Source organism: Paramormyrops kingsleyae, chromosome 16, assembly GCF_048594095.1.
Source record: "Paramormyrops kingsleyae isolate MSU_618 chromosome 16, PKINGS_0.4, whole genome shotgun sequence".
Lineage (NCBI taxonomy): Eukaryota > Metazoa > Chordata > Actinopteri > Osteoglossiformes > Mormyridae > Paramormyrops > Paramormyrops kingsleyae.
Genome location: NC_132812.1, coordinates 15,842,404 through 15,856,989, shown reverse-complemented (window position 1 = coordinate 15,856,989; position 14,586 = coordinate 15,842,404). Strand labels below are relative to the sequence as shown.

The window sequence follows — 14,586 nt, the reverse complement described above, 5'->3', positions numbered from 1 at the left end:
AGGGCAATGTGCCAAAGCCTATAGTTTTCATCAAAGAAAAACAAAGCGTTATATTAATCATATCGCACTGGCTCTGAGGTAACTTTATGATTATGTCACCAAAAAGACTACTGTTGTTACCTGTCAATAGCTACTGATGATACAAAAGAGCTTCAGTATAGTCTATCGGTCATTCTGTCATTTAGCACGCTGTGTCTTCCCACGTCTATGTACAGAGCCATCACTGGTCATAATTCCTTCCATGAAACGGCTGCCCAAACCAACAGATATTGTGCGTTGAAGGAAACCGTCCCATTAAGTGTTTATCGATGCCTCTCAGTGATCTCCCACTTGTGGTCGCTGTTTGTTTTCGATACAGTTCGTCTATGTTTGGCATATGCTGTCATCATTTTTGAAACAGTGAAGCATTTTCGCAGTGTTTGTGCTCAGTGCACCTGCGGATTATTTTGCCTCTTTGGAATTCTGCTAGTTGCCTCTCACATATCAAAGTGCTGACTGCCACATCGCTTTAATGACTGACACTAACTGTTTCGTGACATTCAACTTAACATACATCACTTTCGTAGCAGAATTGTTGTATAATTACATCAACGATATAGTGCTTCCTTCGTGCCAAGTTCCCGTAATTTGACCCTTGTAGTTATAAAACACAATCCAGCAAAGACAGTCATGCGCACACACCATTAATACATTGAAGTTCCCTCTGCAGGAAAAGAAACTACACCTCTGTTGCTATTTGAAGGAAAGTAAACTTGTAATTGTTAAATGCTGGATTAGTGTGTCACCACGGGCGCAGTGAGGATCAGGCAGACAAGCCGCATGCCAGTTGTGTGCCTTCACAGTCGATCTGATTGGTGACGAACTGTGAGTTTCTTTTCGGTGGTCCCTCACATACAAACACTTTAATAACAGCTCATAAAACACCCTGCTAATCTGTACATACTCTTGCTAGAGTCACAATCAGCGTTCGCCAGCATGTGCTGCTATCTATAGTCTCTGGAATGAGCTTGAAAGGCACAACAAAGCATGTCCATTATTCACATTTTTGAAGGAAAGTGACTATTACACCATGCTGGTGCCTAAAGTGGACTTTCCATGAAATATAAAAGGCCCAGTATTCAGAATTCAACATTTTTTTTTGTAGAGGCCAGTCATGAGTTTCAATGATATTTTTGTTCCTGTGAAATGTCGCTCTCCCCCGACCTCGACAGCCATCAGCCGCCCCATTTAAAGGGAGGGCGGATCTTGGAATGCCTTCCTGCTTTTCCACCAGTACAAATATTTATTGCAGCATACAGTGAGTGCTGGATGATAACCCAAAGACTCCGCCAGAGCGTGGCTTGCGGTTAGGGTCTGCATTTCAACAGGCTAATCTAACATGGTAGAATTGATCTAAATACTCAACATGCAAGAGGCATTCTTACAGGCTTGTATATTTACCGCTTCTTTGTTTAGCAGATGCCTTTATCCAAAGGGATGCACTACTGAAGCTGGGGTCAGACCATCCTTGGAGAAACAAGGGGTTAAGGGCCTTATTCGGGGACCCAATGGTGAAATCATTCTGCTGCTCTGGGCCTTGAACCAGTGACCATCTAATCACAGACACAGGATCCTAACCCACTGAGACATACACTGTATTCCATATGGTTTAACTATTAAACAACTTCTGCCAAAGCTAGACAGCTAACAGCTGGTGCTGTGTGTCAGACCAATGGAAAGCCCTGGTGGGCATATTCTCTGTGCCATTCACCCATAAATGCTATTTTCTTTCCCTCCCATCTATGTCCTTCACATCAGTATGCTCACCTCAGTCATAATTAACTTTCCCTTGTAGAACAGAGTCCAACAAACACACACACACACAGACACGGGAATCTTTCAAGTGAGTTTCCACAGCTCTGCCATGCTCGGAGTCGGGGTCCCGAGGACAGAGTGCTGGCAGACTCTGTTTTCTCCACTGGGGTGGTGTGAGGCTGCCAAAACGAGAGCGCGGAGTCAGCAGTCGCGAACATACATCCCCCCGTACACGTGCCGTTTTTTTTTAGTGCCCCCCCCCTCCATCCCCCATCTTGCCTCGTGTGCTTCGTTACACGTCGAGAGATCGCCGCCAAGACGGCCAGCGACGGCTTTCTGCCGACGCCGCGAGTTTCCAGCACACAAACACGTTCACCACTCTCGGCACTGCGTCTCACTGCGTCGGCACTGATTCGCTCGCGAAGAAGAGTCAGGTTGAGTCAGTCTCACTCCCTGGGTAAGGAGCATGCTGGGAGAGCACAGTGCACAGTTCTTCCCCGGTGGCACAGTGTCCCACACAAAGATGACGGTGGTGGCCAGAATCAGTGAAAGCCATGCGGAGCTGCAGGACAGCTACACCCCCCCCCCCCCCCCCCCCCCAGTTTCAGGGCCATGTACAGCACACCACCTGAGACAAAGTGAAATTGCCTTGCTAAGTCAGCTGTTAGCGCCATAGACGGTCTCCTATGTCGCATAATGGCTTGACCAGCACTGGTGATGGAGCAGAGGGACATGCAGACAGGAGATGCCCTGTCACATCCCCTCCCCCCCCTCACTCCCCATTGTAGTTATGACAACTAAACTCTGTTGTGAAAGGCGCTATATAAAAATAAATTGAATTGGATTGTAGTTAAATATGTGTGGTGGGTCTATATGAGCATAAGTCCAGGGCTGATTTTTAATCCCAGTGCAGCCCGGCTTGTGACCCAGCGTATGGATGAAGCCCCATCCCACTGCAGGGATGCCTGATCCTGTTATATGTCACTGCACTCACTCAAAACACCCCCGCAAGTCACATGTAATGTGACGGTAACCACTGCACCGGATGCAGAAGGCAAACACCGGCCCCAGTTCTGTGATGCTTGGACGTTAATGGAGAAATGATGACAGTTAGTACAATTGAACAAAATCCATATTCCACAAGCTGAAGGCTATCCTAGGACATCCCAGGAAATGAGGACGGGGACTCCCTAAATGAGATTCCAGGCAATCATAGGTCACACACATAAACAGACACTGAGCAGCTGGGAACCACCAATTCAGCTGAACAGCAAGGACCTGCATTATATGAGGAGACTGTATACCTGGGGAAGCCCACACAGGATTTGAGCTCTCAGCCCTGGGGGTGTGAGCAAAAGCAACGGACGGCTGCATTTTAGATCAAAACAATAAGACCTACCACCATCAAGAAATACTCTATATAAGACCCACCACCATCAAGAAATACTCTATTCAAGTGCCTTAGCAAGACAACAGCATCACAATCCCACTGCTGCTGCCAGCTGTCAGAAAGCAATACTGGTGACAAAATTAAGAAATGGTGCATTTTCACCCGTTTTCTTTAGCTGCATGAAAATTAAATTAGTTACACCCATATCTGCAGACTTGCATAATCATGACACTATGCCTTTTCCCAATACAACAAAGTACGTCTTCAATAAAGTGTTTTTTGGTACAGTAAAAATAATTAAAAACCATGAAACGCTACTCAAATCAACAGCCTAGCCATATCAGTGAGCCACAGTGGCAAAAACACAATACTGTACAGCCAAATTTACATTACAGCTGCTTAGACAATACGGGAATCCAAAAGGACTCGGGATTTACATTTTTATTAAATCCTCTATATTGTACGTTGAATATACATATTTTACAGATGTGATTCAGGTTTGCCGTATGAGGACTAGCCTACTACAACTTTTGAGAGAAATATGCGTGCATAAACCTGCGGTCGGGGTTCCCGTTTTCCTTTGTCTGTATTTATTTACTGTGACATAGCAACACTGAAATATTTTTCTGCCTATTTTTTATTTTTTAATTCCAAGATCAAAATTGTGTCTGCTGACTATGTAAGTCACAATCGCGACACTGTTAACTGCAAATACACCTACATTACATTTTTGGGAGATGTATTGCACCCAAGTCGCTAATATTTAGTTCTATTCATTAGTTACTTTCCACTTGCGCATAATATCCCGTTCTGCCAAACCCTCTCACACGTATGCTCTCTGTTCACTGAAAGGTGTCCTATAAATCCGGCGCAGGATATCCCAGCATGTCATCTAAGCGCACACAAACTTGGAGAGTCATGTTTTCACCAGGACCTCCAGATCAAGAGATCGACGTACCTGAGGCTGGATTGGGGGCGAAGTGTGCTTCTAGACGGATGCTCATCCATTGCTGCGACTTTCCGAATTTAGAAGAGGAAGTAAATCCTTCTGTCTATTTAAAGAAAAAAGCAAAACGATGAATGCATAATTAATCTGAATATATTTAATATAATAGGTGGATCTATATGAGGTTTTTCATATATGAACTAGTACCAAAGTTTTTGCTTTTTTTAACCATACCTTTTGTTCCAATCTTCTGTAAATCCTCATGTGATCAAATCGGTTGACCAGTCACCAAATTTAAGTTAAATAAACATAGCAGTAGGCCTATATAGCCGTTGGTATAAATTTACATATTACAGATAATTTAAACATTCGCCTCTACCTTATTCATTAAAGTAGCCCTGGAGTGCCCCACTGTCTTCTTCAGAGCATATGAACTTATTTCCTACTCACATGAGTTTCTCTTTGATTTGCTAAGGATTTATTTTCAGTTTGACAGCGAAACGCCGAAGGTCCCGCCTCGCTTTCCGCAGACCGGCTCCACAACACACTCGTTCCTCTGTTTCGGCGGCTTGGTCTGTTTTTACTAAACTGATACATTTTCAAGTTATGACATGATTCACCCCTGTGCCAGATCGCTTTTTTTCCATTTTACATTTAGCAGTTAATATCCCAAAAGGGGTGGGGGTTTCTGGCATTGGAAATACGGCATTCCGTGGAAAACGGGCAGAAAATAAATCCTAGCGTGATCATACTGCTACCGCCGATACTGTCGTAATGACGTGGTACGTGTCTTTCACCTCTGCTGATATATACGAATATTTTCGATTCTGAAAAATTATTTGGCTAAAATGTTTTGCAACTGTTAAACAGGTAAACTAAATCAAAGTGTTTGATATAAACATATATAATGGCCTAACTAAAACGACTAGGCTAATAAACATTAATGTGTTTTAACAAGTTTTTCTTGTCTATTTAACCCTTAGAGTAGAAGTCGTGCGCCTGTGAACGTGTACTTCTAGTGAGTTCCTGCACGAACCCAAATACATTATTTGAAATAGACGCGCCACCCTGTGGCAGAAATTATACACGTTTTTGCATGGTGTATCTCACTTCACGGGAGCTGTGCTGCGGTATGGAAGCGTGCAGGGCATGTTTGTTACCGTATTAAATTTGATAGGCTATGTCCAGGATACAATGAATGGGGTTTTGATTGTATTGCAGACTAACCATTTCTCTTGTGAGCTTTTTTTAAAGATAAATTATTGATTCATTTACGAGCAGTTTTGGTCTATAGTAAGGATTATCAGTGAGCCTACAGCTTGTTTCAGGATGCACACGAGACAGGGATACCAGCAAGATCACAGACGAGGCTTAATTACCTGATTATCAGTCAGAAACAGGTGTGACACTGTCAAGCTAAAGAAGACGAGGGACCAAAAACGTGTCGTGTCTCCAAATTGCCCCTAATGTGGGCATATGTGTGTGTGATTGTTATGCAACGGACTTGCATCTCATCCGAGGTGCTCCCCTAGCTCTCTAACCCTGTACGTCCTGCAATAAGCTGTAAATGAAGCTTTGTGTGCCATTTTTACACAAACAGGTACAGTGGACTGTGTAACATCTTTCTCTCTTTAGACACATGCAGAAATGACAGTGAAACCTGAGGTCTGAGCACAGGGGTCAGCCATTCATCTGGTTTTTCAGGAGTTAAACACCTTATTGAAGGCCCCGACAGAGACTTGGCTAATCTGGCTAGTGTGGAATTCAAACCAATGACCTTCCGACCACATAGGTCTAACTTATTGAACCACACACCACCCCCCCCCCCCCCCCCCCCATTAGATAAACACTTATGGAACACTGACACATGCATGAACTCCAAGAGTTATACAAATGCCCAGAAACCACAAAACATCCAATACGATGAAAAGAACCTCTGTTGTCTTTGTGTTTTAATAATGAAGGATCACTGATGTTTGACTGTCTTTGCAGTGTGATCAGGTGATGTAGCATTGGTCAAACTAGTATCAGAATGAAAGTGAAGTGTTAAAAAAAATGGCTATTTTTAACTGCAATCTCACAGATGTAGGAGATGGTGGGGGTGGACAAAAGAGACCGCAATTCACCCTCCAATCAAACAGATTGGCTTCTAAAGAAATACCCTACCACCCCCCACCCCCCGTACTTCCGTTTCCATGACATTTTGACTTGACGAGTACAGAACTCCCAATTTTAGCAACTGCCTGTTCACGTTGGCGTTTAAACACGTCCATTTAAAAAAAAAAAAACACTTTTTTTTTCTTTTTCAGGACACTCAAGGAGCCAAAAGGATGGTAGGATGAACATGGTGTGAAGAGTGAAAACCAATGAACCCCAGGCTAGAAATAATCAATACATGGCAGCTTAGTGGAAAATGACAGTAGTGTCTGAGGTCACTCTGAGGTCATGTGACTGCATGTCCAATGAAATAAGAGCCTCTCTGACTGGCATTGATTTCTCTCCTTTGACTGAAAGAAACACATAACTTTGCATGTCCTCATTCCTCTGACCCAGAACTCACATACATGTGCATTTCGGAATGTAATTAGAAATGCTGTGTACCTCCATCATGAGACAAATTCATTTTCTCTTGATTTTTTTTATTATTAATTGGGCAAAATGTATCAATAGACTTTTGAACAAAAACATTATTAACATGAATGCATTAAGGAACTAGCATATCTGTATTAGAAAAGATTTTTCCTATATTATAAATAGGCATGGACTATTTTCCTCATGCCAGCTCAAATCAGGGAGAAAATGTGCAGGAAAAAAATAAATAAACTAAAAGCGAAGTCATCCAGTCCGACGTATTGAAGCAACCCAGGAGTGCATGCTGACCTATACGGTGGAGATTGTTACTGCTGCAAACCCACAATGTGTTTTGCCTTGTCCTAGAAACCGCAAGAGGGGTTACTCTCAGAGAAGTGGGTCAGAACAAATACCAGCCAAATGGACATCTGGGACACAACCGGATCATGTGCTCCGAAAAGAGGCGGTACTGGGGAAACTGTTTAATGAGAAGCCCTGGAAATATGAGCCAGCGTCTGGCCTGTGTGTCTGACCTGGTGTTTGGGAAAAAGGACACATACAACAGAATGGTCTTCATAGAAGGGCTCCTCCATTCCATTTACACAGATGGATGGAAATTTAAATATTTATGATGACAATCATTTGGTCCTGTTGCAAGCTATCAAAGCTATGTTAAAAAATAATTAATGAAATTAAAATGGCAATTTAAAGATTTTAGCTGTAATTTTAATAAATTATTCATTTTTGATGACATCATTACATAAACAGCTCATTGCAGTACACCCAGAGCTTCTGACAGATTTACCAGACATTTATGAGAAATTCATCACAGGGATAGCACACATGGCGCAGCAAAAATGTGTCACTCACCGAGGGTGGCTTTTGGTGACCATTCAATATACGTAATCACGGGAACCATTATTTATTTAATAAAAATTGTAGTCGCCGTCCATCGTTCGGGAATATCTCATCGGAAGTAAAATATTCTATGTATATTTGAGGGACATACCCTTTAAGACCTGCGTGTTCTTTCTGACAGTGTGGCACGTCGTGCCGGATTCCTGTACTTGTTCTGTTTTCATATAACTAATTATAAGGCCGTTTCTGATATCTACAGGTCGAGCACTTTTTCTCCGCTGTTCCTCTAAATAGAATACCTGTCACTAGGTGGCATTACTTCCCTAATTTTTCACTCTGATCGATACATTTCGGCCTGATTTAAAACCTAGATATCAATATCGCTCTTCATGTCCTTTATGAAAACACATAAACTTACAACAGAGGACAGATTCGATGAGCATACGTACAGGTATAGGTGTGAGCGTGGGTGTACGTGTGTTTGCACGACTCCGCGTGAACGATTTTTTTTTTAAATAAAATACTCACGAAACAAATCCTATTTATCGGTGCTGGATTTAACGCAATCGTTATTACTAATTAGTAGCCTAGCTGTAAAAGGTATGAGCGCATAATAAAATGCAAAACCTATCAATGATCATTTTCCCGCAATATAAAGGTCTGATCAGCGCTCCATATAAATGCATAGTGAATCGGGTTCCTCCTGCCGGCTTTTGCATTGGGCGACCTTGGCATCCTATCGATTGTACGCGCATTGAAGGAAAAGCTGGTGGAAAACACTGCGTGTCTGAGCTAAACACAGTTAGTTCATTTTTTCCGGGATCCACCTTCCTAAATATTCACGGTTTCTGATTGAAGTTTATAGGTGCATCACGCAGCATCTTGCATTTTCCAGCTGATGCGTGAATCCCTCGGAGCGGCTTTGGCGTCATTCCCATCCCTATAATGAATGACCGGAAGCGTCGATCGGCGGTGCAAGGCGACACTGGCTGCGATTGATAGTTCTCTTACGTGATTGTTTATTCTCCGCTACCTGGGAATTATTCACCCAAAGGATAACTACCGTTCTATTTACTCTTAAGAAGGCATCAACGATATTTGGCTGCGGGAGAAAAACAACAAACTAAAAAAAAAAACAAAAAGTCAAGCAGACATGACGGGATCGGCCAGGCGTTCTTAGATCCCCCTGCCTTGGACCATAATGGTGAGTATTTAAAGGAAAAACCTGCATTTCGACATCGTTAGATGTGCAGAACAATATGCACGAATGCTTTTTAGATATGCTGCACCCAAAATACAATTATGAACTGGAAACTGCTGTAGCCCTTTGATGAAATAATCACGACTGTTTCCTTTTTTTACAAGATGGTTTTAATGTATGGAAAATATTGACAAAAAAACTTGTATTTGGGTGTTGGTGTTATCATTAGACATCTTAAAACGTCTAAAAGCTTACATTAGCGCCTGTTCAAACAGTCATCATAAAGATTATGCGTAATCGTTGGTATGTCGAAAAGATTTACAAAATAAGACTTATTTAAATAGCATATAAAACACACAAAAATAATCTCAAGGCGTATTGCATGTCGTTTACAAGTGAAATCGATGGCCTCGTGTATAATAATTTTTATACTGATCGACAGTGAAAGGCGTCACCTATTGCCTCTGTGATCGCCAATGCCGTTTTGGCGTGGTAACCCGCAAATAAATGTACCAGGCTTTGGGTCGTGTTTTTCACAGTGTAGTAGCCTATTTCATTTGCTAATAAATCGTTTATTTGAGGTCGGTTGAATTTGTTCGCTGAGGTTGTTTGTGATCGTTCATTAGGTCCATCATTTTGCCAGTCCATGCAAAACAGAGACCGAGCATAGTACAAAAAAGATATTAATGCCAGAATCAGTATCAATCTGCAACATTCAGTTATTTCGCCTTTGGAACCATGTATGTGCGTTTAGACGCGCATTTGGCGCTGTCTGTGCATGGAGACGACCTTCCCTGCCTGTTGGCTGGACATTTCTCATTTGTAGGAAGCTGACATCTTGGGCTGAATTTTTCACTTAAGCTCAGAATAACCGGTAGCTTCTGGGGTTAATGAGCTTTCAAGACCAAGAAAATTATGCAATTATTTCAAGCATGTTGACTGCCAATCGTACAAATATTTTATCTGCTATAAATATAACAGGCAGTCCACTATGCTTGGTAGTTGGTAGGCTAACCTACAGTCGGTTTATGGTTGTAAAAAAAAAAATCACCGGAATTTGCATTTCATAAAACGTTCATGGCATCAACAGGTAAAGCACTCACGCATTAAATCTGATTTTAGGGCTAAAAAAGCCACCGCAACCCAAAGGAAAATCCAGTTGCTTTGTGAAACACGGGGTATTTTGCTCAATGTTTTCCTGGCCCTCAAAAATATCAGCATGAAACTGACGTAGACCTTTACCAAAACACACCCTATCATTTATTCGCAAATATACCCTGTAATTTAATGCATGCCTAATTCTCACATCCAAAAGCATGTAGACATTTACATAGATACACAAACGCAGAAGATTGTCAACAAAAAAGACAGTTATTCTGCATTTTAAGATTCGTTCTCCTTGTGAAAGTAGCTTGGTATTCCAGAAACGACCTGTTAAATAAAACAGGAATGGCGTTTGATTGTTGTTGTTGTTGTTATTATTTAGATAATTTTTTTCGACATAGCCTTGACATATTCTCGAAATAGACTTGGAATAAGGAGTGGCTTTGAGCGGCCGCTTTATGAAGTGTAAATGGGCAGGGCGTTTGGGGGTCTGGTTATCCTCCGGACTCTCCAAAGGCAAGGTGGAGATGTTGCAGCTGAAGAGGCGTTGGAGGCTTCTCTATGGAAATAAATGAAACCTTCAATATGGCGACAGCTACTGCTTGCTCTCTTAGTCGACAATCTTCCACAGGCAAGGTACCGTTTTCAATCACATATCTTCTGTTAGGATTAATTATCGTATAAAGTTTGATTTCATTAAAAAAAACAATAGGGTATTCATTCTTAGTTGTGCGTCGTGTCTAATCGTTTATGCAATTCTTTCGCATTTTGCCTTTTTGGTTCGTTTCGATTAATCGTGTAGCACAGATGAAGAAATACTTGTCGACGGATATTAGAGTAGATAGAAATCATTAATTTTAGAACTGTATGAATTATTATTATGCGGGTGTGCGGAGAAGTATTCAGGGTAATTCCAAGATAATTATTTGCCATCATAATGCCATATTGACTATAATGTATAATATTTCAAACACTATTTGGTCGTTTATTTTATGACAGGAGCTATAGCCTATTTGCTGTTTGGGGGGAAAGGTCTACGCATGACGTGATCTTGATTGCAACTGGTCTGGAGTAAGCTTTGACAGATCTATGTGTCTGTGGTAGCATATACAATCGTTAGGATTTACAACTCCGTGCAATCATGAAAATGCGCTAATTTTACTTGTATTTCGGCTCCTCATAGCAAAGCGGTCCATTTTCTGCTCACAATGTTGAACAATTGCATTCGCCTATAAAAAGATTGTGCTACCTTCCAGTTACATTTGCGTCGTCTATGTTGTTCTAGACTTCGATACTCCAGATAATTTGTCAGTTACACCTAAAAGTCTCTTTTAAAAATATTTTTTCTACTAATATTCAGAGAAACTGACGGACCGCACCTCGAAGTTTCTAGTCCTACCACCCATAGCTCGGTTGTGCTGCAATATGGGATTGCTATTGGATGTAATGTAGAATGGCTATAGACGATTTTCTTGGTCATATATGTTTTCTTGCATCACATATGTTATCTTGCATACACTTTTATAACGCCTTTGGGTTGCATGGAAATATCAAAACATCATTAGAAACTGACGATCGCAGTGAGGTTATGGTATTGGAATAAAGCATATGAATATGGACATCATATGTATCCTTTAAGAAAAGTCTTGGGCGAAATTTGGTAGCCTCCTGCTGGACTGCAGCGATCAAACTTAGAAACCTTAGGATAATTCGGAGATTAACATATACATACTTAGATTTACAATAGCTTTGAGATCGTTGCGTGGTGCCGATTCATGTTGTTATGATGCATATTTTTGTCGACTTAAAAATGTACCATTCATGTGATAAAACCGGTCAATACATTTACGAAAACAAACCGAAAACGTCTTTCAGCACCGTGGACAGCAGCTGTCGCCTACGCCCCAGTTTTATACCTTAAGTACAAAATATGATAAACCGTGACCAATGGCAGAGACTTGCAGATAGTCATTTTATATGTAATACGCATTGTTAAGTGCACACCTATTAAAGCGTTATTCACCTCTGGTCACTTCATGCTGTCATCCGAAGTTTGTCAAAAAGCTTGATTATATTATATGTTATTTTATTATGAATTTCTCAAAGACAGAAGCCTTGCCTCATCTGTTTCAGGCAAGTGCCTTATATTATTTATATTGTAATAACTTTTTATACCTGCCAGATAATCAGTCTGAAAATACCATCATTTGAAATCACGTGACAGTAAAGGGAAAAGCTGGCTGTTTTGCTGACCTGCACTATAAGCCCAGTATGACTTCTCATACGGCCTCAAGATTCCTGAAATGTAAACTTTACACTTGGTATTGTTATTAATATTTAGTAGAGCACTTAATTTCTCACTGTGTTATAGGGTACAGATGTATTTATTTCTGGGAATGACTGTGATGTCACAGGGGATTTGTGCTCTTTCCTGTGGGATGTGTGCTTATTGGAGGGCCTGGCAAGGAGGACAATGGGGGTTAGAGCAAACGGCACACCTGGCATTTCAGGAGGGGCTTGTTTGCGCTGCTCTCCAAGCCTCTCGAGGGAACAAAGTGGGTCTTTGGGATGGATTTAGGGAACAAAGCGAAAAAGTGGGGGAGGCAGGTGAGCTAAGCGCTAAGCAGACACGCGAAAACGCCGGCAGGTGGCCCGTCCAGGACTCTCTCCGTCCATCCGGACGGCTTCTCACCATCATTTCAATTCACGCCAAAGTGTAGCTCAGCAAGTCAGCACCGTCAATGCAAAGGTCATGGGCTCAAATCCCAGGGCGCATGCATAAATTGTACCCCTTCCCTCTACTGTAAGTCACTTTGGATAAAAGCTTCAGATAAATGAGTAAATGTATAGTGCTACTCTCATCTCTTCCGATGTAAATGATGGTGCCAAACTTCCTAGCCAATTATTGAGACACAGAAACAAAATGTCATGCCATTTTGAGTCTCCGGCCACTGTTGCCTCGCATTGTTAGCGGCCCTTCTTTGAAATAACAAGAATGTATTCCTTTTTTAAAATTCAGGGAGCACCGCATGTGTCGTGGTACAATTAAAATGGTCCCCACTGTAAGGGAGGCTACAGATGACTAATGAACTGTGTGCCATGGAGACAAATAAACCACAGGCTGTCCCCCCAGTAAGGCGTCGGGCGTGAGGACGAGGGCAGGGGGGCTCAGCATCCTGCCACTTCACTGTTTATTTTGCCGCACGTTACATCGGCGTAGCTGTCAGTCACCTAGCCAGCTAGCATTCCCAAAGGCAGCACGTGTTTCAGGAGACAGAAGCCCGAGGCCATGATTTGCTGACCGTTATTTTGGCCAAGACTCAACTGAGCCACAAGCAGTTTCCTTTGCCTGCTTTGAAATATATTATTTATGTGGCTCGTGGCTCATTTTAGCTGAGATTTTCAATACATGCTTTACATTTTTTATTGTTTGTTTTGACCACATATATTCTTTTTCAATTATCCATCTTTTGCAGACATAAACACTACAACTCATATTTTTAAATGCAATATATAAACTGATTCTTATATCAAATATGACTTTACCAGATTTATATATTTTCTTGCTAGTGAATACTGCTTAAAATTAATTAATCAAAAAGATTTCGTAGCACTTTACTTGAGGGGGCACAAGTAACTTAGTAACTCAGTTACTACTCAAGTACAAATCATGAACAAATATAGTAACTACACATGCATGAAATACATTAACCATTTTGATTCATTAATGATGAACGAACATGAGATCAGTACTTAACTAACATGTAATTTCTGATTAATAAATACATTAATTAAGAATATATTACTACATTATTTGTGCCCCCACAAGTAAAGTGCTACCCAAAATTTAATTATGAAACAATTTTAACTTTTGTTAACTACAAGCAACACAAATTTAACTTCTTAATTTGCAGAGGAAATTATCTGCATCTGGATGTAGAACAGGGTTTCTCAACCCGGTCTGCAGGGACTCCTAGACGGTCCACGTTTTTGCTCCCTGCCGGACAGTCCATCTTTTTGCTCCCTCCCATCAAAACAAAACTGTCTGGGGGTTCCTGAGGACCGGGTTGAGAAAAACTGATGTAGTACAAGTACTGTAGTTTGTGACAATTGCTGTTGTTGCCAAGAGAACTGCATTATTGTGTGAGTGTTTTTGTCTTCCAGCCGGATCCTATGCTCTGATAGAAGCGTTCTAAAATAAATGGATGGCAAAAAAACATGTATTAATGGAGGGGCCTCCGCCCTTGGGCTTAGACAAAGGTTGGTACCAGGGACTTGGCATGACTCCACCCTGGCAATTCATTGACTACATCCTAAGTTGGGGGTTGCTTCTGAATTCCATTATAGTCTACAAGAGATTTTGTAAAATCTTATAGAATTGCTTTTCAACCATGAAGCATTTCATACATTTCATATCAGAATGCAGTGCAATGGTTAAACATAACAATATATATGCATAAATAATGCAATGATTACAAAATGAGAATCCAGCAGAGACCAATAGCAAAATCACAACATATGCCATTTCATCCATCTTTTTTTTTCTGAGTTTCTTCCTAACCAATCAGCCTGAATTGACCTGAAGGCCTTGTCTACTCAAATGAAATTAGTCACTTACGCTGTTGCTCTGTTGGCCGTTTGTCGGGCCCACATGCTTGCTGTGTTAAAGCTTAGCTCACTGGGAGTGCACCACCATGGCTGACTAGGACTTCGAGGCAAATT

General features: G+C 41.4%; 2 protein-coding genes across 14 annotated transcripts in view; one reads left to right on the top strand and one right to left on the bottom strand.

Annotated features, from left to right (window-relative positions):
* The window catches only part of LOC111852274 (cordon-bleu protein-like 1), a 33,033-nt gene extending 28,157 nt beyond the window's left edge, over nt 1–4,876 (bottom strand). For 2 of the 3 annotated variants that reach the window (XM_023827970.2, XM_023827973.2), the window contains exons 1-2: nt 4,365–4,876; nt 4,143–4,236 (exon numbers count right to left, since the gene is read on the bottom strand). In XM_023827970.2, the coding sequence (XP_023683738.2) occupies nt 4,143–4,192 (50 nt within the window). In that variant the 5' untranslated portion in view covers nt 4,193–4,236; nt 4,365–4,876. The remainder of the gene's footprint in view (nt 1–4,142; nt 4,237–4,364) is intronic. The other variant, XM_023827972.2, reaches the window with a different exon arrangement.
* Nucleotides 4,877–8,011: 3,135 nt separating this feature from the next.
* scn1lab (sodium channel, voltage-gated, type I like, alpha b) overlaps nt 8,012–14,586 on the top strand; it is a 39,230-nt gene continuing 32,655 nt past the window's right edge. For 3 of the 11 annotated variants that reach the window (XM_023828011.2, XM_023828016.2, XM_023828010.2), the window contains exons 1-2: nt 8,254–8,763; nt 14,029–14,124. The gene's annotated coding sequence lies outside the window, so the exon portion shown is untranslated. Of the gene's footprint in view, nt 8,764–10,362; nt 10,501–14,028; nt 14,125–14,586 lie in introns of those variants that run through there. The other 8 variants (XM_023828015.2, XM_023828005.2, XM_023828014.2 and 5 more) reach the window with 6 other exon arrangements.